The sequence below is a fragment of the Mustela nigripes genome, chromosome 10, assembly GCF_022355385.1.
Source record: "Mustela nigripes isolate SB6536 chromosome 10, MUSNIG.SB6536, whole genome shotgun sequence".
Lineage (NCBI taxonomy): Eukaryota > Metazoa > Chordata > Mammalia > Carnivora > Mustelidae > Mustela > Mustela nigripes.
Genome location: NC_081566.1, coordinates 19,684,053 through 19,708,831, shown reverse-complemented (window position 1 = coordinate 19,708,831; position 24,779 = coordinate 19,684,053). Strand labels below are relative to the sequence as shown.

The window sequence follows — 24,779 nt, the reverse complement described above, 5'->3', positions numbered from 1 at the left end:
TGAGCAGAGAGTCCGATGTGGGGCTTGATCCCAGGACCCTGAGATCATGACCTGAGACGAAGGCAGAGGCTTTAACCCACTGAGCCACCCAGGCGCCCCTGGCTTTCAACTCTTAAGGAAACGTTAAATTCACCGTATTCCTCAAACTGTTAAATAAGTGAATTCCTTTCCCAGTTTTCTGGGTAGGGGTCCTGAGAGATCACACCAAAATCGTGGATTTCAAAATTTGAGTCTGTAAGAATTAAATCTGTCTATCTCATGGTTTATGTGTAAAATCTTTCAGTTTTCTAGGTTTTTCTTGTAACTTGACATACAACCACATCCATAAAGTGACTCCTAGTTTAGGCAAAGTAGGGAACCACAATTAGAAGCATGTAAACTGGTGGTCACTGTAGCGAAAAAGCTAAACAGAAATTTTGTTAAGTCCAATTCTGGACAAAATTGAATGACTCTTTCTGGTATTTTCTCCCTTGAGCACCTCTCTTTCGTGAACCCTTCCTTTGCTCTATTCAGCCCCACCTCAAGTCCTCATTGCCGTGTTCCAAATCCAAATGGAAAAGAAGACAGATCCATGCACCCTACTAATGCTTTGTGGCAGAGATAGTTAATGCCCCGCACTACTCCAGACGTTTTCCCACATCCCCCCTCACGCCCCTGCACTTAGATCAGGGCCACAGACTGGCCAGTGGACTGTGCATAGAAGTGGCACGTGACCTTAGTCTGGGGCAGTTAGGAGCAGTGGGAGTTCCCTCCACCACCATCACTGTCACTTGAAGGAAAGCCCGAGATGGAAGGGTGGCAAGATGGACGCTGCCTGGATCCTGGAGCCACTGTGAGCCCCTCAGGAGAGCTGCCTGATTTGCATTATACCACAACGTGACGGAATACAGAACTGTCTTAAGTTACTGAGGTTTCATGGTTTGTTACCTCAGCTCAACCAAACCTAGTCTAACCCATCCTCCCTTCCAGAAGTCTTGCTCTCAGAGAGATTTTAGAGGAAACGGGAATGCAAAACACGACAGAAATCCCTTCTCATTGTTGAAATGGGGGTACCTGCTGTAACCAGGGCCACCGCAGCAGCACCTGTAGAACAAGACGATGGGTACCAGGGAACCTTCTTCATACCATGGTTATCAGGGATGCAACACTACTGTCTGCCTCCTCATGGTCTTGTGCTGCGTGAGGGATTTGAAAAGGCTCCAAAGAGGGAAGTTTTAAGACACTATTTCTTTGGGCAGAAAATAACCAATCCCAGTTTCTAGAAAGAGGCAAAACAAGGGGACCAGTGTTCTAGAATGATCTTGAAAAGATAGTCACCTAGTGCCAGAGGTAGAAATCCTTTTCTTTTTCCTGTCCACATTACCAGTGATTAAAACACCCAGTTGGCTCTCTCCAAAATCCTACAAGGGTCCAGAAAATTTGATGATTTGGCTCCATATAAGAATTCAAAGGGAAGTAATTTTGCAAACTTTTTGGAAATATGATGAAATGACAATCATGTGCTTCTCTTGAGGAAAGCTGGCCTGATTCTGATGGTCTTTTGCGAAAGCCTTCCTTCCGTCCGCCCCTCCATAGAGGCCCTTCTACAGCACCGTGGATGGTTTCAGGAATTACACAGATGGCAGCAACTGCAGACCAGGGAAGAGGCTCTTGGAAAGGAGGCCAAGGACTACCCTGGATCCTAAGTTCAGGTTTGTCTTTTAGTGTTCCCTCCCACATGACTCCTAAGAGCAGCAATCTGGCAAGGCAGCGTAGCAGACTGCAGTTTCCTGAGGATGTCCCTCTCTCCCTCCAATGCCGGTGACATCCGCAGTGGAGAGGACCCCGTCCCAACTCTGTCCCTGGCTGGCTTCCCCCCTCTGCTCCCTCCAGCCGAGCCCGAGTGCGCTTCCAACCAGCTTACGGACACACCTGGATCCCAGAACCACCTGATGAATACTCCAGATACGATCCCTTGGGGTCCGGCAGCACAGGCCAACCAAGTCCCAAACCAGTTTATTAGTTTAACCAAAAGGTAAACAGACGATGGAGATGCAGAAAGACAAGCATGCGAGCAGCTAAGAGCATTACCCGGCTGTCCACCAGGAAACAAATTTAACACATTGAAAGTGGCATTAAATAAATGAGGCTATGTTTTATCTACTTGGAATTTCCATTGTCTTTAAAAAAGGAAAATATATATATATATATTTTTACATTGCAGTATATAAATCTAGACTCTACATATACAGTACAATACAGAGGGCGAGCACACGGGCGCAACACTTAGGTCTTCGCAGCCACACCCTAAACCAGGCCAACGGTCCTAATATTTTGCGACCTGCAAACCAAGAAATTCAGGCTGAGGCTACGTTTACTTCAATCTCCACGATGTCTAGCACCCTGGCGATTTCTTCTCCAAGCACAGAAGCACAAATCGGACGAGCCTTGCAAACCGAAGAAAGTGCTTTTCAACCAGTTGAAACCCGGTCGGTCTTCCAATGCATGGTCTAAGCTGCTAGAAAGACCTAAAGGAAATGTGAGGCCTTCCTGGCTCATTCTTTGGTCCACCGCCACACGTCTCTAAACTTCCCTGGTGTTTCTTGCAGATTTCATATGGCTATTTACATGACAGAAATCTCACATAACCTTTGGGAGCCATCTTAACGGGATCAGGAAAAAAGAAAAAAAAAAAGCTTCATGTTACAATCTATACTTTGTATCTGGGTTGGTTCTCTTTATTTTTGGAATAAAAACAGATATTTTGAGATTTGTTTTTTTCTTAAAAAGGACATTCTGAAAGTGCTTCTTACACATGTTGATATCCCACATTATGGCTTTTTAGGTCAAACCCCAGCACAGCTCAAATTTGTAAGGGAGAGGGTGATGGTGTTCCGAGAGACAAAAATGTCATTTAACAGTAACACTGTGATGGCAACTGTGGGGACCTGAAAAAAAAATGTTATTGATTCCATGTGAAAGAAATGTACCTCATTAGAAATGATCTCAATGATATACGTGGCCCCGTTTCTTTCCCCGGGACTAGGCCCAGTAATGCTATAAAGGTTAGTAGGTAAAACAGGACGCTGCTGTGAGCGGGGAACCTCTTCTGAGGGGCGGCTGACAGAGCACTCGCTGTTCAGAAAGCTTCACAGCCTCAAAATGATCCGACAGAGTCCATCGCAAGTAGGAATTTCTACACCTGAGGAACACATTGTACGTCACAGCGAGGTTCGACGATCCAGATGGCGAGACACCCCAGACGTACAGTTCTACATGCAGAAGAAGGCGATCAGAAATGGCAACGAAGTAGTGGCATTCCGAGACGGGTAAGAGTCCAAATGAGTCACCGTTCTTTTGTGCTTTCTCTTCTGAGTGAGATGGTACCCAAGAGCATGGCTATCTGTGCGGTCAGGACTGCGATCTGCTTGTTGGGGTCAGGGAGGGGGCAGAACACAGTGCCAGAAATCAAAATGGGCTTATGTTGACTCCAGAGGTGTCACGATGGCAGAACTGGTGGGTCAGATGGGCCTCCTTGTCGCCCTCTGCCCCCTGGGGTCGCAGAAGGCGGCAGATGCGGCAGATGCAGGCAGAGGTCGAAAGCCACTGGCTTATCCAAACCCTTCCTGAAGTGGCCTTTCATTCAGCCGTGGCCGCCCGGCCTCCGCAGCTCTGATGTTCTGGTGGCACTTGTTGGAAAAGGGAAGTTTTCTCCCTTGATAAAAACGGTTTGGACTTCTTATAATACTGGCACAAAGGACACTCTGTATTCCTAGGATTGATTCGGTTTAGTTGGAAGGTATGAGACTCGGTTTTCAGTTCTATTTCCCTGTAAAAAGTGACCTCGACATCCCAGGCCATTGTGCAAATTTGTTTTTCCATAGTCCAGAATATCCCATAAGTCCCTCATTATTTATATATGTACACATACTTCCCTAATATGTGTACATATATATATTTATAAAAGTGGGTAATTTTGCATTTCAGTCTCAAATAGGTCAAAGAGAACCAGTGAAGCATTCATCCATTTCATTGTCAAACTCATCTCCAATCTCCCCACAATGCCTATCCTCGTGCCTTTGCACACCAGAGGTACTCAATAAATACCAGCTGACTTCACCACGATGCTCTAACACTGGATGGTCGTTGCGATCACCACGGCCTGTTCTCAGCCCCGCTCCGCCTTTGGCCGGCAAGGGGGCCCCAGCCCCTCCCTTCAGAGGGTGACTTTGCTGTGCCTGTTGCTCCAGCAGCCCCGCTTAGCTGTCCTGGGCAATGTCAAGCTGGTCCGGCTACGCAATTTCACTTGTTCTTCCATGGGGTTCTTCTTGCGTAAAATGAAGTCAAAGTTCACTTGGCTGTTCATGGCATAAAAGACGTTGGCCGAGTCCGGGATCACGAGTTCTGAAAGAGATCAGGAGAGAGAAGACAGTCAGCTGGTGTAGGTCAGCCCAGCACTGCCGCAAAGCAGGGACTATGGCCCTGTGTCCCTGGGCTATGGATGGAACCAGGCAATGACTACCGTCCCCAAAATTGGCTTGCTCAACTCCTCAATCCCAATTTTAAAAAAATTAAGTACAAATATGATCTTAGAAATCTGGTCCATGAACTAGATGACCAACTGCAGACGAATTTAGCTAGAAGAAAGTAGAGTAGAAAACACAGGCCAACTGACATGGAATGAGACTCCCAGGACTGCGGCCAGTCAGCGGCAGAGCTGGGACACCAACCCGGGCGTCCTTCCTCCCATGGTCGATTTCCTGCTCTAGCATGCGGCCTTTCTCAGACACCCAGAGGATCCAACAACATGGGGGAGAAACGAAAAATCAACAGGTTTTTCCAGAACTCTCGATACTTGGAATGTTGAAATATTTTTTGAAGTAGTCCCAAGTCAAACCAGTTTAATATACAGCATCCAAATAAGACAGTGTGTATCTGTTAACATTTAAACTGTATCTACCCCAGTGATTCCCAACCAGAAACAGCTGCAATTTCTGGACAAGGACAATGCCAAGTGTTAGACAAAATCATCAAGCAAAGTTATTTGAATTCATTTTTCATTTTAAAAGAAGGACAAGTCTACTGGTGGCAGCAGAGTTGGGGAGGCCATCAATAGATGGGCATCTACTTGCAGATTCAGCGAGGCCGATGTCAACTTCAAACACGGAAATTCTATAGCAGGACTGATGCCATCAGGTTCTAAGTGACTCTGGTACATTTTCACAAATGTTCTATAAAGAATAACTCCCTTAAAGTGTCCCCAGTCTCCTGCCTACATAGTCCTGGGTCAGTAACAATTCACCTCACAGCTTTATGTCACTTAGCACACCTCCAAATACTTGTGGGCACCTTATTTCTTGTTATCCTCACAGCCACTCTGTGATGTACGAAGAACTAAGAGGGTACTGCCTCCTTTTCACTAAGGACCACAGCCACAGGAGGTCAGACAGCCCACCAAAGCCCACCCAAGTAGTGAAGAAACCTGGGCCCAGACTACACTTCAGGGCTCCTGCTTCTTCAGACTCATCGGCCTCACCTTAGCGTTGTTTTGTGGGCAATATGGTCCAACTCAAGAGACTACATTGTAGGCTTCGAATTTTACATGTAATGACAATAAAAGATATGACTGACATGGGTTTGCCCCTCAAGCGAGGGCTCAGCTGAACGAATGAGAAGCCCCTCAGAGGTAACTGAAAAATAATTTCATCAGAGGATAGAGCTTTTCACCTCTAGGAAAAGGTACAGCCACTGTTCTTTGGGCTCAAGACACAGCCCTGGGTGATCTGTTGGCAAAATGGAGTGTGAAGAGCTGCTCCCCTCTCATACCCCCAACTTGTGTAATTCTTCTTGTCATGAGGGGGGCGCTTCTCGTCGGTGAACAGCCCTACATTCAGATGCTTGAATCGGTTAGTGTTGGGTCTGCCAGCAGATGGGGTTGGCCTCAGTCAACAACTGCACTTGGAAAGATACTTAGTGTGACTGAGTTTTATGAGGTGACAGGGTCCAGAGGAGACACCTACCAGCCTGTCTCCTCCTCTCGACAAATACAATCCCAATTCAAACCAGCAAAAAGTAGATATATTTTGGGTGAGTATTTTCCCAGCATTTTCATAAAAGGAATTTCTGTGAACAGTGGGTTTCTAGGCATCCTGAAGTATGATTACCAGTTCTTTGCCTCAGGAACTGTGAGGTATTGAGTCTTCAGATTCCAGGAGCACCTGGCTGGCTCAGTTGGGGAAGCGTCTGCCTTCAGCTCAGGTCATGATCTCAGGTCCTAAGGTCGATCCCCATGTGGGGCTCCCTGCTCAACAGGGAGTCTGCTCTCCCTCTGTCTCTCTCTCTTTCCCTCAAATAAGTGAATAAAATATTTGGAAAAAAAATCTTCAGATTCTGGGGCGCCTGGGTGGCTCAGTGGGTTAAGCCGCTGCCTTCGGCTCAGGTCATGATCTCAGGGTCCTGGGATCGAGGCCCGCATCGGGCTCTCTGCTCAGCAGGGAGTCTGCTTCCCCCCCCCTCTCTCTGCCTGCCTCTCCATCTACTTGTGATTTCTCTCTGTCAAATAAATAAATAAAATCTTAAAAAAAAAAATCTTCAGATTCTGGAGTTAGAAGCTTTGGCTACTTGAAGGTCAATCACGAATAAAGATAAACTGGAAGATAAACCTAGAAACCTCTCACACATAAGACATTGAAAAAAATGAGAAATTATTATAAGGACCACTACATTTCAGATGCACGTACAACTTAGACTTACATTTTTGGGTAGAGGAGGTGTGCGACCGGCTGCAAAGACCCAACAGGCCCCACCTCTCCCCCACCTCCAGACACAGGGAGAGACCTCTTTCTAGAAGGCTTGATACACAGTTTACAGAGAATGGGCAGGAGGGTGATCAGCAAAACAGTAGGAAAAACAGGGTTGTGGCGAGGGTAGCTTGAGGTGCTTCTCTAGGAGGGAGGTCATGACACGGGTTCCCCACACAATACCACTCGTGCACAATTAAAAACCCTTCCTTAGTTCCATTAAAAAAAAAAACAAAAAGGGATGCCTGAGTGGCTCAGTGGGTTAAGCGTCTGCCTTCAGCTCAGATCATGATCCCAGGGTCCTGGGATCGAGCCCCACATCAGGCTCCCTGCTCAGTGGGGAGCCTGCGTCTCCCTCTCCCTCTGTCTCTTCTCTCTGCTCGTGCTCTCTCTCTCAAAAAAATCTTAAAACAAAACAAAAGCACAAAAACATTGCATTCATTTTTCCGATTCCTAAGACTGGGGTCCCTGCCACGAGAAGCACCGCGCCCACCTTTGTCCTCTGAGATGACCTGCACCAGCTCGTACTCCTCGGCCGGGTCTGAGTCCAGATTGTGCTTCAGCATCGCCCTCTGGATCACCGCGGGGGTCTTGTCCTGGCTCGTCAGCTGGAAAGACAACGGAAAGGTCTCTAGGTACTTCGCTTCATGCTTCCTGGGAGAGTGCTCTGGGCCCTCCTCCTCTTGCTGCCGTGTGTCTCCCGCAGGCCCAGCAGGATGAGACAGGAGCAGGAGCCAGGACTCCGGGGTTCTAGTCCCGGCTCCGCCCTTCGTAGCCACATGACAAAGCATCTTCTCTTACTAAAACAGAACGTACACCCCTCTCCTTGTCTATCTCCCCCACAGTGGTTGAGGTTCCAGGGTGGGGGAAAACAGGAGGCTATAGTGAAAAATGCACAGGGTTTTGGTCCTGGGCCGAAATTAGCCTGACGTGTTCAGCACCAGTTACAACCTGTGGGTTAGAAATGGTCCCAGTTCTGCACGCTGACCATTTCAAAAAGCACAAGGGACTCCTCCGTGAGCCAGCCACGGCGCTCCTAGGTATTTAGCAAGAGAAATGAAAACCTGTGTCCACAAAAGGACTTCTCCTACAGAAATGTTCATGGCAGATTCGCTCCTAGTAGTCCCAAAGTGGAATCAGCCCAAATCTCCCTCAGCAGGGGAGAACAGGGAAATGGACAAAAAGCCTGGACTGCGTTCCTGATAGCCACAGCTCAGCCGCTATAAACTAAAAACTGACACACAACAATGTGGGTGGACCCAAAAGCATCAGGGTGAGAAAAAACAAAAACAAAAACAAGAAAACAAACAATGTCATGCTGCAGGAGTCTATTCTTGGAAAAACAGGCCAAACTCATCTATGGGGTTAGAAAACTAACAAAGACAAACCTTAACCTTCATTAAGGCTAAGGGGGGAACTGACTGGAAGGGGCACAGGGAATTCTGAGAACACATGAAAAGTGTTCTTTATTTAGGTTTGGGGTGGGAGTTACAGATATAATAGAAGTAAATGTTTAAGTTCTGTGTATATAATGTATGTAAATTAGGCTTAAAAATTAGGCTTAAAAAAATCAGCTTCTAAAGGTTTAAAAATAATAAATCTAACATCTTGTATGTACAAGTAAAGGTTCTCCTCAACCCCGATTCTGACTTTCTCCCCTGGAGCTCTGCACATCAGCCAACCACTGGGAGGGCGCTCGGGGCAAGGGGAAAAATTTATACCATCCTTTGAGTGATTTCTTTACATTAGAAAGGATGCATAAGAAAACATGGATCACTGTTACTTACAAATAAAAGCTGTTCTCAGGAGGTAAGAGGAAAGACAGAGAAAGGAGGAAAAGGAGGAGGAGAGGAAGAATGTGCTCCAAGAAACTGTCATCGAGAGCCCGCAGAGGACAGGGCCTAGATGCCTCCCTTGGTCTGGAGCAGCAGCTGTTTATTGTGACTCAATAAACAACATGCAGTACAATGGGGTTCTTGTAAGCAACAAAGACCTTGTTCATTTGTCTATTAAACATCCGGCGTATTCATTTCCAAGGGAGAAATAGATGCACACCAAATTCTGGAAGAGGAAATCTGTGTTTTGATAGTCTAAAGAAAATACTCCCACAGCTGGATCAAACGGGACCCGAAGCATAAAGCTAAAGAGAAAGGCCCCCACTCTGGGGATTATGTCAGGCTAAGTTAATGTTAATGGTTCAGTTGTTTAATGTTGGGCTGAGTTGTCAACTTTAAACCCACCTCAGGCTACCCTTATTTTCTTGACCTTAAGCTTCCCCAGGTGTGTCCAACTGAGGTGGGACAGGGCCAAGGGCCTCCCTCCCTTGGGGGGGAAGATTACTGAGGGCTCACAAGTCCAGCTCTGAACTTGTGAGCTCTGAACTTCTTACTCGGTCCCATTGGAAGTACTGAGAGCAGGGGAGGATCAGTTAGTACCAACACTCAATAGCGCCGCCTTTGGCTGACAGGCGGAACCAGCAGACCAAAGAGAGCCTCATTACTAATTTTAAGTGCCTAGTAACCATATTAAAAAAACTTTTTAGAAGGGAAATTAATTTTAATATATCTTATTTAATCCAATACATCCCAACGATTGTTTCAGCATGTAATCCATACAGAAACTGCCAGTGAGAAATTCTTTCTTTCTTTTGTACTAAGTCTTCAAAATGTGCATATTTTACACTCACGGCACATCTCAATTTGGACTATTCCCATTTTCAGTGCTCAGCCGCCACACCTGGCTGGAGGCTAGTGTACGGGTGGCACAGCATGGAGTGACAGCGGAGTGCCACCTTCATGTTCCTTAAATACAGAACGCAGGGAGCTCCCTGTGCCTCTTCCCTGAGCTTCGCTTCTAATACCACAGGTGAGTTTGGCCTGTTTTTGAAAGGGCAGACTCCTGCAGCATGTAATTCTCTGTCTGGTTTCTTTAGCTCCACGTGGTGTTTTAGAGACCTGTCCCCCAAATTGCACATGTCAGCACTTCACTCTCATGTCAGACACTTTAGAGTTACGAGGTAGGACCTGGTCAGCGTGTGTAAGAGAACCCACGCAAGGCAGCCCCACAGAGAACACAATAATAACCTGATGACACAGTTTCCCGGTGGTTCCCCCATCTCTCTCTCTCACTCCTTGTGTGAGTGTCCTATCCACCCAGTGGTCCGGATGACTACCTCTCAAGATTTGACCCCAGAACCGGCCTGACACCAACAGGGTTTCTGCCCATCTATTAGACAAAGCCAGCTGGGTGTCCTACCGGTCCCTCCAATTTCAGTGCCCTCAAACCCTCCTTCTCTGATAGTTCATACCTCACTTGATAGGACCAACAACCACCAAGCTGCCTGGACAGCCTTCAGTTTTCCCTTTTCCTCATCACCCACCACAGCAACCTGAAGTTGATGACTAAACTAATGGATTCTAAGATTCTACATCATAAAAATCTTTCAAAAATCCATCTCATCTCCAGCCACACCGCTGTCATTCAGGTCCTCATCATCTCCCATGGGGACTATGACAGCTACTTCTTATCTTGCTTCCTCACCTCCAATCCAACCCCACACCCTAGGACCACCCCTACAATGTCAATTACTTGAACCCCGTGAGCTAACCTGATCACTATTTAAAGGCCTTCAATGAGATGCTAATTGCCTAGAGGACATAAACTCCTTCAGGAAGGCTGCAGGCCTTTTACAATCTGGTCTGACCTCTACTAGAGAATTGGGTACAGCTTCAGTAATGCTTTATGATCTCCCTTATGATTGTAAGTTTCTCAAAGACAGAGATGCCCCACTCGTCTCCCCATCCACAGAGCCTGGTCCAGTGACTAGCACACAACCAAGGTTCAAGAAATATTTCGCTGTTTTGATGAATGACATAGGAAAGCTTTCCTTTGGAATGTGAGAAAACAGTGAGCACCTCCATATCACTTATGCCATGTTCAAAGCTGAACTTGTAAGCCCTCAGTGACCTTCCCCCCCACAAGAAGGTGAGTGACAAAGTTAAGGGAAGACAGAGAATGAGCCGTGGGATTCACTGCCAGTGAGACCCTGCTCTTGAATACATGTCCTACATGTCCTACAAACGAAGGAGTCTCTTCCTGTAACAGCATGCCCAAGGTTATTACCAGGAGAGGCCCTGTGTGACTCCAACAATCCCGCCATTAATTCCAAACATTGTGGGGATTGTGTCAGAATCACAGTTTTATAAAGAAACACAAAAAGTCAGTCTCATTTTCATTTGTAAACATTGTTCCTCGTGGACTCAAACTGCACTCCAGCTTGATCATTCACCATACTGAGTTTGATTCCAAAGAACAAAAGGAGAAAAATGGGCCAGCACACAGCTGACTGCTGAGGATGCATGGGAGTTCATGATAGAGGCAGGCATGTGACTCCCCAGGAAGACTTCCGAGAAGGCCTGCGGGGGCGGCATCATTCCTAGAATACATTTCTACACTTATCCAAATTGATTGTTCTGAGAAAAGTGACACTGACCAGACTGAGTAAGTTCTAGCAAATTTTAAGATGTGGAAACTCTATCTTCTGGACACTGCTGGTACAAAGATCTTTTGATGTATATAAATCCATTACTGGTGTCTACCCAGGGAGATCTGGGTGCGTACTCACTTTGGGCGAACGCAGAAGAGTGAGGGTGCGGGTCTGGGTGCCTTACCATGATGCTCTTGTACATGTTCCCATTGTTGTCCTCAACACTGATGCGGATTATGCAGGTGTCTTCATTCTGTTGGTTGTAAACGGGAGGCAACACTGTCGAGGTAATGGACGTCACGGACACGGAGCGCTTGTGAATTTTAGGGTTGTTGTTGCAGGACGGAGGGGAGGAGAGGGGGTTCATTAAGGACGACATCCCTGAGGAAGTTGTGTCCATGGAATGGAGAGAGGAACATGAGGAGGAAGACTCGGAGAGCTGAAAAAGTGAACACACCCCAGGAGAACATCAGTGTCGGAACCTTGACCAAGGGCGTGCCTCACAACTGTCAAAGCAGAGGTAGATGCTGAGATGAATAAACGTCCATTACTTCCTCTGTAACAGCCCGCAGCACACGCGGATGCTGTCCCCATGCAAGCACACTTTTGGCAGATGCCTATCAGCAACTCCCTACTTGCCCTGGTTCCTCTGCATCCAGGTCTCGCAATTTCCGTTTTTAGCTGGTTTTAAGGAAGTGGCCAGCAGATGGCAGCAAACACCAGAAACTGGAGGCAATATGGCCTCCGGGAGGAAGCTTCCGGGCTGGGGGGAGCCTCACCAACAGTTTATCCAGTCCCACTGCCTTGAGTGGGACTCTGCTTAATGAGCCCAGCCAAAATCTCTCCTATCCTGGCTCCACCTCACGGTAAGATTTTGTAGCAGGAGAGAAATGTCTGTGCTTTACAGGTTTCTACGATAAGGACCATAGATTATACAGCTCTGCATGAAATATTAGTCCTGGAAAGGCCCCTGGGGATGACCTGGCCCCAGTCACTCTCTGCTGCTGAGGACCCCAAGGCCAGAGAGAAGTGTCGGCAGCACCACCATGACAGGCTCCCGAATCCCCGGACTCTCATGGCTGGGTTCACACAGTGAGCACCGAGTCACGGCTCAGTCTAAAGTTGACGAGAAGTGGTAAATGAACATAGTACACCACTACCTTGGTGGTGGGGAACACTGATGTTTGTGATGAGCTTTCACAGATCTCATCTCACGGTCCTTTCACAACTATCTCATGAACAAAACGCAGAGCATTATAAAGGGAAAAAAGACTCGGGGAAATAGAATGACTTGCCCAAATGGAATACGGCCTAGGAGCAGGTTCCATTACTTTCTACGTTTGCTTCTAGAACCAACTGTATACATTTTCACGTCCTATATCAAGGACAGTTAAGGAATGAAGTATTATAGTTAATGTGTTTTCCAATTAACTCCATAGTTACCACGAACAATGTAAAATTACCAAGGAAATGGCCCAAAACTCCAAAGGTTGTGTTAAAAAAAAAAGTCACTACATTGAATCATTTTAAATATCAATTCTTACTGTAGAAAATTATAAATAATTTCTCAGTGTATGAAGCTAAGTTATACCATATTAATCCTATCGGATATTTTGGAATTCTTTTAAAAAATAAACAACATAAATTTCTTTCATGCCTGTCTGCCTTTCCATGGAAACAGAGTACAGAAATTTAGCATTCTGATCCTCGAGCTTCCAAGTAAAATGGAGTTTACTCTATTTTATTTCCTATGGACTTCGTCCTATGGCATAACTGTACAGGAAATTCCACTGTAGGTTACTTTAATTAGAACCAGTAAGCTGATTTGACCACTCTACCTGCAGCTCTATCACAATATGGTTTAGTAACATTTTTGGTCTATTTTTGCAAGTGAATCAACTTTGCAGCTCAATCTGGGAGCCAAGAGTTCATGATTTTAACAGCATGACTTTGCTTGAAGGTGCACCACGCACCAGCCAAGAGGGTCCATTTTCCAATTATTGGTTCAATTCTTTCACCTCCCTTTTCTTCTATATAAATCCCTTTTCCTCTGTTAGATTTTCCTCTGTTAATGACTTATGAGTAGGATAAAGCCTTGAAGATGCCTGGGTTACAGCAGCTTTAAATGGCCCACCTGATGAAATCCAGTCTTACTGAGAATTTACCATAGTAAATAAGGAGCAAGTGTGAAAATAAATGTGTAGAGAGCGCCTGGGTGGTTCAGTCCATTAAGCATCTGCCTTTGGCTCAGGTCATGATCCCAGAGTCCTGATATCGAGTCCTGCATCAGGCTCCTTGCTTGGTGGGGAGTCTGCTTCTCCCCTTCTCTCTGCCCCTTGCCCCTACCACTTGTTCTCCCTAATAAATCAATAAAATCTTTTTTAAAAGACAGAAAATAAATGTTTAGAAATCATGAGCTGGGGGATCAAGACAAAGGAATGCAAAGTACACTTCACTGCAAAGAGCCACCTCCTGGAGAACCCTGGGAAAGGCACAGTGGACATCCTGACGGCTGTGGCATCCAGCATAGGGAGAGACGAGGGAGGTCACCCAGGTCCCACCAGGCAGTGAGCACGGGGAACCAGGGCCTCTCCAGCTGACATTCAAGGAGGCTATAGCCCAGCAACTACTTGCACCCAAGTCAACGATTCAGTTTTAAACCTAGAGAAATTCCTGACTCTGAGAAACGTTCGTCGGAAGACTAAAAATTCGTGATTTGTATAAGAAACTGAAACACCAGCATGATAAGGGAAAAGACAAAAAGGACATAGCAAGGGGTGTGCAAATGACACCCAGTAGGCTTCTGGGTAGTTTTCAAAGGCGTGGTCGGGACCTATGCACACGTCCAGTGTACCGACAGCTGGCACGGGAGGAAACGGACAGGGAGGAATCTCACAAAGACGTGTGCGATACCTCTCTTGTCACTTCTGTCCAATGTCTGCCGTCAGAAAAGCGGGCTACGAAGCACAAGAACCTGTCAATAGGTGAATAATGAAGCTTCACTCCAGATTTTAACAAATTAAATACTACGTATCAAGTCATGGGAAATGATTACATCAGTGGTTTAGGAAATACACCTGAGAAAATGGAGAACAGATTCTTAAGAGTCTGCACAGCTTTTCCTTCATGTCTGGAGGATGTGTCTCTGGATTTCCAAGTAGGAAGGTAAGAAATCCTGCAGGGGCAACACCTGAGACATTGCAGCCTGATGACTCCTGAGTGTGAAGTCTGTCTGGGGTTAGCTATCCGCAACAAGCTCACTTGAGGGTTCCCATACTGCTGTTGTTCACAACACAATGTGAAACCGGGCACCAATCCCCTTGTGGAATGGCAGACACAAACAAAATGGAGACATTCTTCCCAACACTCCACATCACCGGCCTACACAAAAGCTAAGGGGCCAATAGTCACGCACACAGCAGGTCTGGCTAACCAAAAATCTCCCCGAAATGGCACAGATTCTAGTCATGTCACAGTTGACATCTCTGACCCAAGCCTCCTGACCAAGAGATTGAGACAGCTGTATACAGAAGATTAAGACAAATCTTGTTTCCTTTTTACTTCTCTAGGAAGCCAACGGTAGATGGAACCTCTCTGCGGAAACAGGAGTGCTTTATCACCTCTCATCATTTTCTCTTTTTAGGGCCATGGCAGATTACATAATTGCTACCAATTCTTTTTTTTTTTTTTTTTAAGATTTTATTTATTTGAGCAAGATAGAGAACACGAGGTGGGGGAAGGGTTAAAGTGGGGGGGAGCAGACTCCCTGCTGAGAACCTGATATGTGACTCGATCCCAGGACTCCAGGATCATGACCTGAGCTGAAGGCAGATGCTTAACCAACTGAGCCACCCCGGTGCCCATGCTACCAATTCTTTATTCTCCTCAGCATCCATGCCCTTTGCCCCGTGACCCCACAGTTCCTCCCATTAGAAGGAGTCTGTCTCATTTATTTAGGTGAGATTTGGCTACATGATTTGCTTCGGGCAATGAAATGTTGGTCGGTATGACTGAAGTAGAGTCTTGAAACATACTTGTGGAGCTGGGCTTGCTCTCCGGCTCATTTGTCTTAGCATACTAATGGCATGGCCTGGAGAGCCCCATTACTCCAAGAAGAATGAGAGGCAGGGAGAGCAGACCTGGACCAAACCCATGGCCTAGGGCCAAGCTCAACCCACGTCAACCAACCTGCAGATGCATGAGAGTGAGTAAGTGGTGGTTGTTTTAAGTCACTGACTTTTTAGGAGTGGTTTGCTCTGTTAAGATGATTGTGGTAGAAGCATGGCTAAGACAAGGTATGACATCAAGAGGTTGACAGACCTCTGCCTCTTGACTTTTCACCTCCTCTAAGAAAATCCTACACCTCCTCAATAAAGCATAACTCATGTACAGGCCACAATCCTTCAGCCACCATTGGATATGGGTCCAGTACAGTATTTCCAAGGCCAGATGTGTTCAGACCTATTTCTATAAGGTCTCATTGTGTTTAGACCTATTTCTATAAGGTCTCATTGTGTTTAGACCTATTTCTATAAGGAATGGGTCCCCAGACTGAACTGGCTTTAACAGTTCTTATAAACACGACTTTCAAAACACTGAAGAGTGATAAACCTGAAAACAGAGATTCCCATGCGGCAAACACTACGTCAGGTGTCTCTGTTAGGAATCATGCGAAGAGAATACACGTATACCTTTTTTTGAGGCTCATCAGGAGTGTCCATGGGAGTGATAGAGCCCTCCTCCGCCTCCGAGTGGTTAGACTCGCAGGATGACACACTGACGGAGTCCATGCTTTCGCCAGAGCTCCCACTGGCAGTGGACTTGGGCTGCTCTTTGGTGGGAGTGCTACTGGTAATGATGTCCGACCCCAGGAAGAGTCTGCAAGAAACATGACACCAGGTGTTTGGGCTCTTACAAATCTGGAATCCATGATTCAGCAAGTGTTTTGTGTTAATTAACCCAAATTAACCCAAATTTGGTCAATCTTGCACGTGCTGGCATTATTGGACAATGTTTCCTGTAAAGTGTCTCACAGATCATAGTAAACATCTTATCAGAACAGGTAATTTCCAACCTCAAAGAACGCACAGATTGCTTAGCTGGAAGAGGGGCCGCCGTAATCTAAGGACCCTCTAGAACAACGGTTCTTTATTTTTTAACATGCTATAGACCACTCCGGCTGGGTCAAAATACCGTCGCCACACCCCCCATCCCTTCCCACCATAAAATGAACCACGAGCGAGGCTAAGGAAGGAGGACGGCACCGCTTTGGTCAAGGAACCAAAGAGGACAACTTCTGTTTCCAAACATCTGGTGAACTGCCGGAAGCTAAACCACTTCACTGTAAAACTAGACGAGAAATATTAAAAACTCGTTTTAAAGATGAGCTTGCAAGACAGGAAGGAAAATCCCTATAGGCCACAAATAAACAGGGAACTGAAAACTGGAAGCAATGAGAGCTAATTCTGCAGCTGCTCTGGGTGCGGAGCGGGAAGTACCAGTCTTGGTAAATGAGGGACAAGGGTTTGAATAGAGACACAGGCCCGAAGAGGAGGCCTCCTGTTTCTGGTGGGGCGCTGAAGCTGAAACCTCTCCTATAGAGCCAAGACCCTCAAAGGGGTTTTGAAAAGGGGTCTTTGTAGAAAGATGTAAAAAAGTGGTCTAGAAAAATAACATCCTACTGGCACAGGGAGACAATGACGAAGCTTAGCTGTCTTGGCCTGAACTTGGGTGAAAGAAAACCATCTCCCCTGAAATCACCTGTGATCCTGACCAGCACCTCACTCAGATTTGCTACATATGTGAGTAGGAACTAGGAACTCTCAGTAATAATCTTGTGCAAACTGAAATTAAAAAAAAAAAAAAAAAAACCTTTCTGGAGGAATCTACATTCAAACCAGGATACAGAGGATTTTCTGATAGAGATGTGCTCATAATACAAAATTACAAAATATACACAAGGAAATATCAAAGGGAGTCAAACAAGCACAACAAACAGCAGATTTAGACTCCTGAGAATTTCAGAACTTCTCACCTACAAGAATTTTCAGAAAAAAACTAATAATTGAGTCATTAATTTGACAAATATTTGAGTGTCTACCATGGGCCAGGCTATAAAATAAATATGTTTAAGATATTAAAGACATAACAAAAGAAATTGAAAACAGGAGTTAAGAACAAGATAATCTGACAAAAGAACAGGAAGACAATTTGAAAAAATTTCACTGCTAGAGTGAAAATGTAGTGATTTAAGGGAAAAACTCAGTGGAAGGATTAAATAACCACTGGAAAGAAAAATTGTGAACTAGATGAGAGAAGTGAAGAAAATCTTCAGAAATCAGCATCAAAATACATGACATGGAAATAAGAAAGATTAAAAGACATGAAGATTAGAATAAGAAATGCAGACATGTGTGTAAAGAGAGTTCCAAGAGAAGACAATCGAGAGAGTGGGACAGTGACCCTATCTGAGGAGATGTTGGCTACGAAGATTCTAGACCTAATGAACTGCATGAATCCTCAGACCCAGGAACCACACCTTGAACAGGAAAAATGAGACCCAATCCTCACTTCATCTATCTAAGGGGATATCAAAGACAAAAGCAGCTCTTAAAAGCAACAGGGTAGGGGACGTGATACAAAGGAACAGGAAGTAAACTGATACCAGACATCTCAGAAGCAACAAATGAAGTCCGAAGACATGGAATAATGTCTTCAGAGCGCTGAGTGAAAAGAATGCGCCTCCTTGCATTCTATACCCAACTAAAAGAGCTCCGAGAGTGAGTGCAGAATAAAGACATTCTCAGCAACGGAGAGGGTTGACATGATCAGATGACAGGGAGAGGAGCAAAAGGAGGGAAGGGGAAGGAGGGAAGAAGCAACACATGTAAAGAAACTAGTAAATGCAGCCAACCCCAAACACGTACTGACTGTATAAAGTAACAGTAGAAATGATGCGCTTGATTTTTCATTATTTCAGGCATTACCTGCTCAAGATCCAAGACCTGGAGCATATCTTTATTCTGCCTCATCTCCAGCTGATCTCCAGCTGCACCCTCCCACCTCTTGTCCCGTTTTCCATGTTGTCTTCTTTCTGGGACCTCCAAGCACTACTGGGGCTAGAGGAGAAAGAGCTCAACTCTGATCACAGTTCATAGGAGAAAAAATAATGCCGCTGTTGTACTCCTCCGTGAATTCTGAGTAGACCTCTGATGGCTGTGGATGCCCGGTCCTCAGCCCGTCATCTGAGAGTCTAGCTTAGAATGAATGTGCTCAAAGACGGAAGAACCTTCTTCCATTTGTACAACTCTATGAGGTCAGTTCTGCTTCGTAAAGGTTAATTCTAACTCAATACTAGGCATCTCTGACCTTCAGACCAAACATGCCTTCCCCAAAGGCCCCCAAAATCTTTCCAGCTCTTTGGAAAATGGGTCATTAAATGTGGGGAGAGCAAAAAGTACATTTACCATATTTTTAAAAAATGCTAAGATGACATAATATTTTGGAAATCGACAGGTATACAAATACCCTTATATGTATAAGAAATACGATGGGTGACATGGTGGCCTGTTTTATTCATGATAAATGTTCTAACTCAACTGCAGATAGCAAAAACATTAAATCCAAGCATCTCAGCAAGATATCACCAAGCACAGATACGTACTCAATGTCGACCACACTTCATGCAGCGCACTGCGCCCTGACGACCCTGCTCCCCTCCAGATTTCATGGGACTGTCCCTGCAGTTTGTGCATGAGCCAGAGGTGGTGCAGAGAGAGGACCCAGGGGTCCTAGAGCAGTACAGAAGGATGGTTGGGGTGGAGGGGGTAGTGGGAAGCAGTTAAATAAAAATGTGTCTGCAGTAGCTACTGCATAAGGGCATGGTAGGAAAAGCAAGAGGGCAAAAGTCGTAGCACTTAGGATTGCTGACTGCCAGAGCAGGTCCAGAAATTTCCAATTATTTCTGATGCAGAAGACCATCGAGATGCCTGGCATTCCCTGAGTCACCTCACAGGGAGCCTGATTCCCTGTGGAGGTGTCGATCTTACCAGCTGACAAGGCTTGGTCAGGCCCTTGGGTTATCTCAAAAGAGAGTTCTTTTCTCCACCATAATTGCAGTGATGAAAAGATAGCAAGACACTATGGAAAATTCTATCGAGGTCAATCTACAAGCTCATAAATCTCGTGTACATGTCACGTGCAGGTAAAGGCAATGGAGAAATTCAAAGCAGATGCAGGTGAGAGAGGGTGCCATGGGCTAGGGCACATACCTTAGAGTATCAAGTAAAGTGGCTGGGGGAAGGCTCACTGAGAAGGCGGCATTTCAACAAAGGTCTGAAGGGAGTGAGAGTGAGTCCCCCAGCCATCAGGGGACCGGTGTTCTCAGCAGAAGAAATGGCAGCTGAACATGTTCAGCAAGGTCTGTGCAGCTGGAATGCAGACTAGAGAGAGCTGGGAAAGATAAGGACAGACAGGTATGGGACGGTGGGGGGTGGGGGCAGGCCTAGGATGACACAGCAGTTTCTGAAGAGTCCTGAGGACCAAGGTAAGGATTCCTGATTTTACTCAAAGGGAGGAAGGTATTATGAAGTTAGCCCTGGAGTGTCTCTTGCATGCCTAGTACCTAGTGGGGCACAGAGTCATGAGTGTCATAGACAAGGCTCCTGCTCTCCGGTGGCAAATGCTCCACCACGGGAAAGAACCAGTGTGACAGGGGAAGCCAGCAGTGTCAGAGGGGGGGCTCTCTCAAGAGGAGGCACTGTTGTCCACACCTGAAGTAGCCAGCCACAGAGAAAGCATGTCAGACCAAAGAAATGTCTGGTGCAAAGGCCCTGAGGCAGGAACGAGTCTGGTGTGGTTGATGGATGGCTATAAGATGGGTATGGCTGGATCCTAGAGAACAAGGGGCAAGGCTGGATGGCAGCAAGGTGGTCAAGAAGGTTGGGGGAAGATCATGAAAGCCCTCCTAAGCTAGGATAAGGAGTTTGGGTGCTATATTTAAATAAACCAATGGGAAGTTTCGAAGCAAGGAACTATAATCTGGTATATGTTTTAAGAGACTATCAGGCTATTTGGGGGAGAATGGATCACTGAGCAAGGCCAGGGCCAGAAGCCCATTAAGAGTGTTGCGAGAGTGGTCCAGGCTGGGAGATGACAGTGGTTCATACCAGAGAGAACAGTGGAGAAGAAGGAAGAGATTTAGTAAGTTCACGACACAAAGGTCAACTATTTAACCGGTGAGTGAACAGTCTTTACGTCTGGCCTGGCTCAGGGCTGCGGTACTGAATGTCCTCCCTCCCCCCACTCGAACGGGACCATCTGGGGGACCCGGACCCCGGGGCGACACTCACAGGCTGAGCCTCTTCACCATGCTCTTCCGAGGCTTGGGCGACGTGGCGCTGGCGTCAGCAGCTGCTTCAATCTCACAGGACAGGGCGTAGCTGGGGAACAGGAGAGGGGATGAGGTCAGAGCTTGAGAACGGGTTGAAAGTCACATAACTTGCTGATTCTGTTTTAGAGGAAGTCTCTGACGGCTCGAAGTAAAGATGTCTACACCATGTTGTTCCCACACCGATGTCAGAGGGGACAGACTTCATGACCAGACGTTACAAATTTACCTGGACACCTCCTGCCCTAATCCCCGTCCTGGCCTACAGACTGAGCCCCTTTAGTGCTGCATGCCTCAAAGAGGGACTTGTGCATTTTGGCAGCACCAAAGACCAACTCCGCTCTGTTTCTTGACCATTCTCATCCCACTACTAAGCCGGGGGTGGGGGGGATTATTTCTTGACTGCTACTTCCCCCTGTTACTCTGTGTATGTGTGTACATGTGCTCAACTTTTTATCTAAGAGAAATGGAAGACAAGACTTTTGCAAACTATCTAATCTTTAGTGAAGAGACATAGTCAGTTATATTATTGGTAAAGATAATTGAGTATGATTTTTATTTGCTAAAACACCCTAAATTTAAAAGACTCCAAATTCAGACATCTAAATGCCAGGCAGATAGAACTTCCCTAAGCATAAGAGGGATTTATATGTGACTTGAAATGTCTTTTATGAAAGCTCGTAGCTCTGACTAGTGGCTGTATCTGGCTTTGGTGTGGAAGGGTGAGTGTGGTCAACAGTAGCGTGGTAAGCTGTGAATTATGTGGAAACCTAATGATGTATCATGTGTATCCTGCTCACGTGTGGGCACTCACTGATAAACGAATTTTTCAAATATTAACTTAAGCTCTAGATGTGGTTATAAAGAGGAAGAAAAAAATGGGATATATTTAGCAAGATTCCTCTAATCATTAAAAAGTCAATTAAAATAAGGGCGCCTGGGTGGCTCAGTGGGTTAAGCCGCTGCCTTCGGCTCAGGTCATGATCCCAGAGTCCTGGAATCAAGCCCCATATCAGGCTCTCTGTTCAGCAGGGAGCCTGCTTCTCTCTCTCTGTCTGCCTCTCTGCCTACTTGTGATCTTTCTCTGTCAAATAAATAGAATCTTTTAAAAAAAAAAAAGTCAGTTAAAACAACTGACGAAAAGTTAATTATTGCAGCTGATATCGTGATCCTCAACTTTCTGATCCAGGATCCCCAGTCATGGCATGTCGGCTCCGTATGTGAGAAGGATGGACACACAAGAGGAAGTTCACTCAGACACACCGACCATCAGATCAGAAATGGAAAGGCAGTAGCTGCCTTATTTTCTACATGGCAAAGAAAGAAGTCTTCATCAAGCAATGATTACTGAATCACAGGTTTTGTTTTAATGTTAAAGAACCAATCCACTCTGGGATTTTAAAAAAAAGAAAAAAAAAAAAAGGACCTCAGAAATCATCTCTCTTCCAATGAGGGAACCGAGGTATACAGAGGTTATATGAACCACATTGAGGGCTGAGGTTGTAGAGTCGAGAAGACCAAAATTTAAATCCAAACTCTATCCCTGGCTAGTTCTGTTATTCTCTGAATCTCAATTTCCTCATTGGCAAAATACTTATTTTGCTGTCGATTTTGCTCTCCCCGATGATAAACTTTCTAGGAAATCCCCTGGTCTTATGGCAGGGGTTAGCAAATATTTTCTGTAAAGCACCAGATGGCAAATATTTTAGGCTTTGCAGGCTATATGGTCTCGCTTCCAACTACTTAAGCTGCCTTTAAAGCATGAAAGCAACCATAAATAAGATGTAAATGAATGGGCTGTATTCCAATAAAACTTTATTTATGGATACTAAAACTTGTGTCTCAAATATCTGTTCTATATTATAATCTTCCTCTCCCTCTCTTTTTCTTCCAACCATTTAAAAATATAAAAAAATGCGGTAGGCCGGATAAGGCCTGCAGAGTCTAATCTGCTAGACCTCAGGGTAAGACTACCCCCCTGCTGGGTGGACATTCAAGACACTGGAGTTAATGTACTTTTCCATGCTTGTCAACCAGGATTTTGAAACCTGTCCCTTATGTCCCAGTCACAACAGAGTTCTCACCGTTCTTGCAAATGCCAACCATGTCAGGCCACAAAGCCTTTGCTTACGTTCTTCCCTCTGTCTAGAATGTTCTTCTCCAGTTCTCCCGGTGATATCTTATCTTTCTTCAGAGCCTAGTCCAAACATCCACAGCTTTCTGATGATCTCCCCTACTTCCCCCATCCTTGGCCACATTGTTCCTGCCTGTGGATCCTGTAACACTTCTGTTACCTGCTAGATTTCAATTCTTCGTGAATCTGTCTCTCCTTCCCAACTGAAAGCTCCCTGGCAAGCTGGTACCAATGAACAAAAACGACAAACAAGGCGCCGATGGAGGCGGCCGTGGTGGCGATGATGAGGACGTTGATAATCAGCACTTGAACAACGCTTTTCCAAATACGACCTCATTTAATCCTTACAAACACACACTATGGATGAGTATTCTGAAGACCAGGCACAATCAGTGACTTGTACAAGGTAACAAAGACAGATGGTGGAGCAAGAATCTGAAAGTACACCTTCTAATGCCATCCAGCCAGCCTCTCCTGCTACACCATTCTCCTTCGAAAACTAAGGTTCTAGAATCTAGGAGCTGCTCACTAAACAGCTGCTGAAAAATATGGCCCAATGAGGAAACGGCGGTAGTGTTCTTCTCGCCGACACTGTAGCTCCACCCTGATGGACAACACATGTGCCTACCTCTCCTCCTCGGTGAGAAGCTGCTGCCTCTGGAACCACTGGATGAACTTTGGGTCTGGTGTCATACAATAGCTGTTGCAGGCGGATTGCAAGAGCTTGATTTGGGCAATCACTTCAAATTCCTACAGCAGACAGAACACCAAAGAGAAAGTACATAGTAAGGCCGATCCAATATCTCTCTTTTCAACATGAAGACACACCACATTAGGATACACAATGGAGAAAACCATCTAGGATGACTCTGAAGTCCTGCCATTCTTACAAATAAGAAAACTGAGTAACTCTTAAAAATTCTAACTCCAAATCCCTGAAGGCTTTGTAGGCTTGTCAATCCTCCCATTCTCCTTGAAAAAGCAAACTGATGCAACTGAAACAGGCTAGCAGAGCAACCCAAACTAGTTATTACCCAAGGCCACAGTGGCTCCCTTTTTCTCTATTATGTTTTCATTCTAGGGACAGAAAACTAAGTTTGTAAAGTTGTGTACTTTTAAAGTATATTTTAAGTTTCCATTTCTATTTCCTAAGAGAGAGAGAAAAAAGCTACTTTAAGTCAGGAGGCCCCTATGTTGCCCATCACCATCTTTTTCAAGCCTTACCCCTCAGTAAATAAGTTTTGGTAGGGCTGGATATCTAAACAGTCAGGAGCCTCATAAACTTGAATGTTTGGATTTCCCGAATCCTTGGGATTTTACTACTCCAGTAAATCCTTTAATGAAATCTTTTAAAGCTCACAAGAGAAGCAAGTATATAATCATGTCCAAAATTATTTATTCATCCTTAGATGCTTCAGTAAAGATTTTTTTTTTTAAGTCAGCAAAGGGTATAAGCCTTAGCTTTAGGTTTGAAGCTGAAATTTTCCAGAAGTTTAACATGTTAGTCTTAAAAGGGAAGAGAGCACCATCTAGTACTCTCTGATTCTGACGTTAAAGGACAAAGATGGGTAACTCTGGAGGCCAGTAAGTGACCTTGTTTTATTTTCATAGGACACGGCAGAGGAAACTCAACCATAGCCAGGTTCTGTGGGTATCAGCTTTCCATTCAGTGACTTCAGCTCTTGGTCTTGATATCCTCAAGGAATATTTATGATCATGCTAAAGAAGAAAGTATACGCTACCAGGGACAGAAGACTTACATTTGTCTATCTTAGCATATCTAGTTAGTAATGAGCTTAGCCTAGTGGGCTCCCAAAGGCTTGGTTTTAACCCATTGTCACTTCCTCCTGGAAGTTCTCTGACCCCACAAGCCGGGGATAGATGCCCTTCCACCATCTTCCTAGGATACCCACGACTTCCGCTCACAAGCCCTTATCAGTTGTATTATAACTGCTGACCTGTCTACCTTCCTCCTGGTGTGTGAAGTTCATG

The 24,779-nt window shown here is 45.5% G+C and overlaps 1 protein-coding gene across 3 annotated transcripts in view; it reads right to left on the bottom strand.

Moving 5' to 3' along the window:
• Positions 1-1,978: 1,978 nt before the first annotated feature.
• The window catches only part of RGL1 (ral guanine nucleotide dissociation stimulator like 1), a 249,511-nt gene continuing 226,710 nt past the window's right edge, over positions 1,979-24,779 (bottom strand). For all 3 annotated transcript variants that reach the window (XM_059412756.1, XM_059412758.1, XM_059412757.1), the window contains 6 exons: positions 23,416-23,537; positions 20,616-20,705; positions 15,957-16,143; positions 11,450-11,704; positions 7,273-7,387; positions 1,979-4,383 (listed from right to left, as the gene is read on the bottom strand). In XM_059412756.1, coding sequence (XP_059268739.1) covers positions 4,196-4,383; positions 7,273-7,387; positions 11,450-11,704; positions 15,957-16,143; positions 20,616-20,705; positions 23,416-23,537 — 957 coding nt within the window. In that variant the 3' untranslated portion in view covers positions 1,979-4,195. The remainder of the gene's footprint in view (positions 4,384-7,272; positions 7,388-11,449; positions 11,705-15,956; positions 16,144-20,615; positions 20,706-23,415; positions 23,538-24,779) is intronic.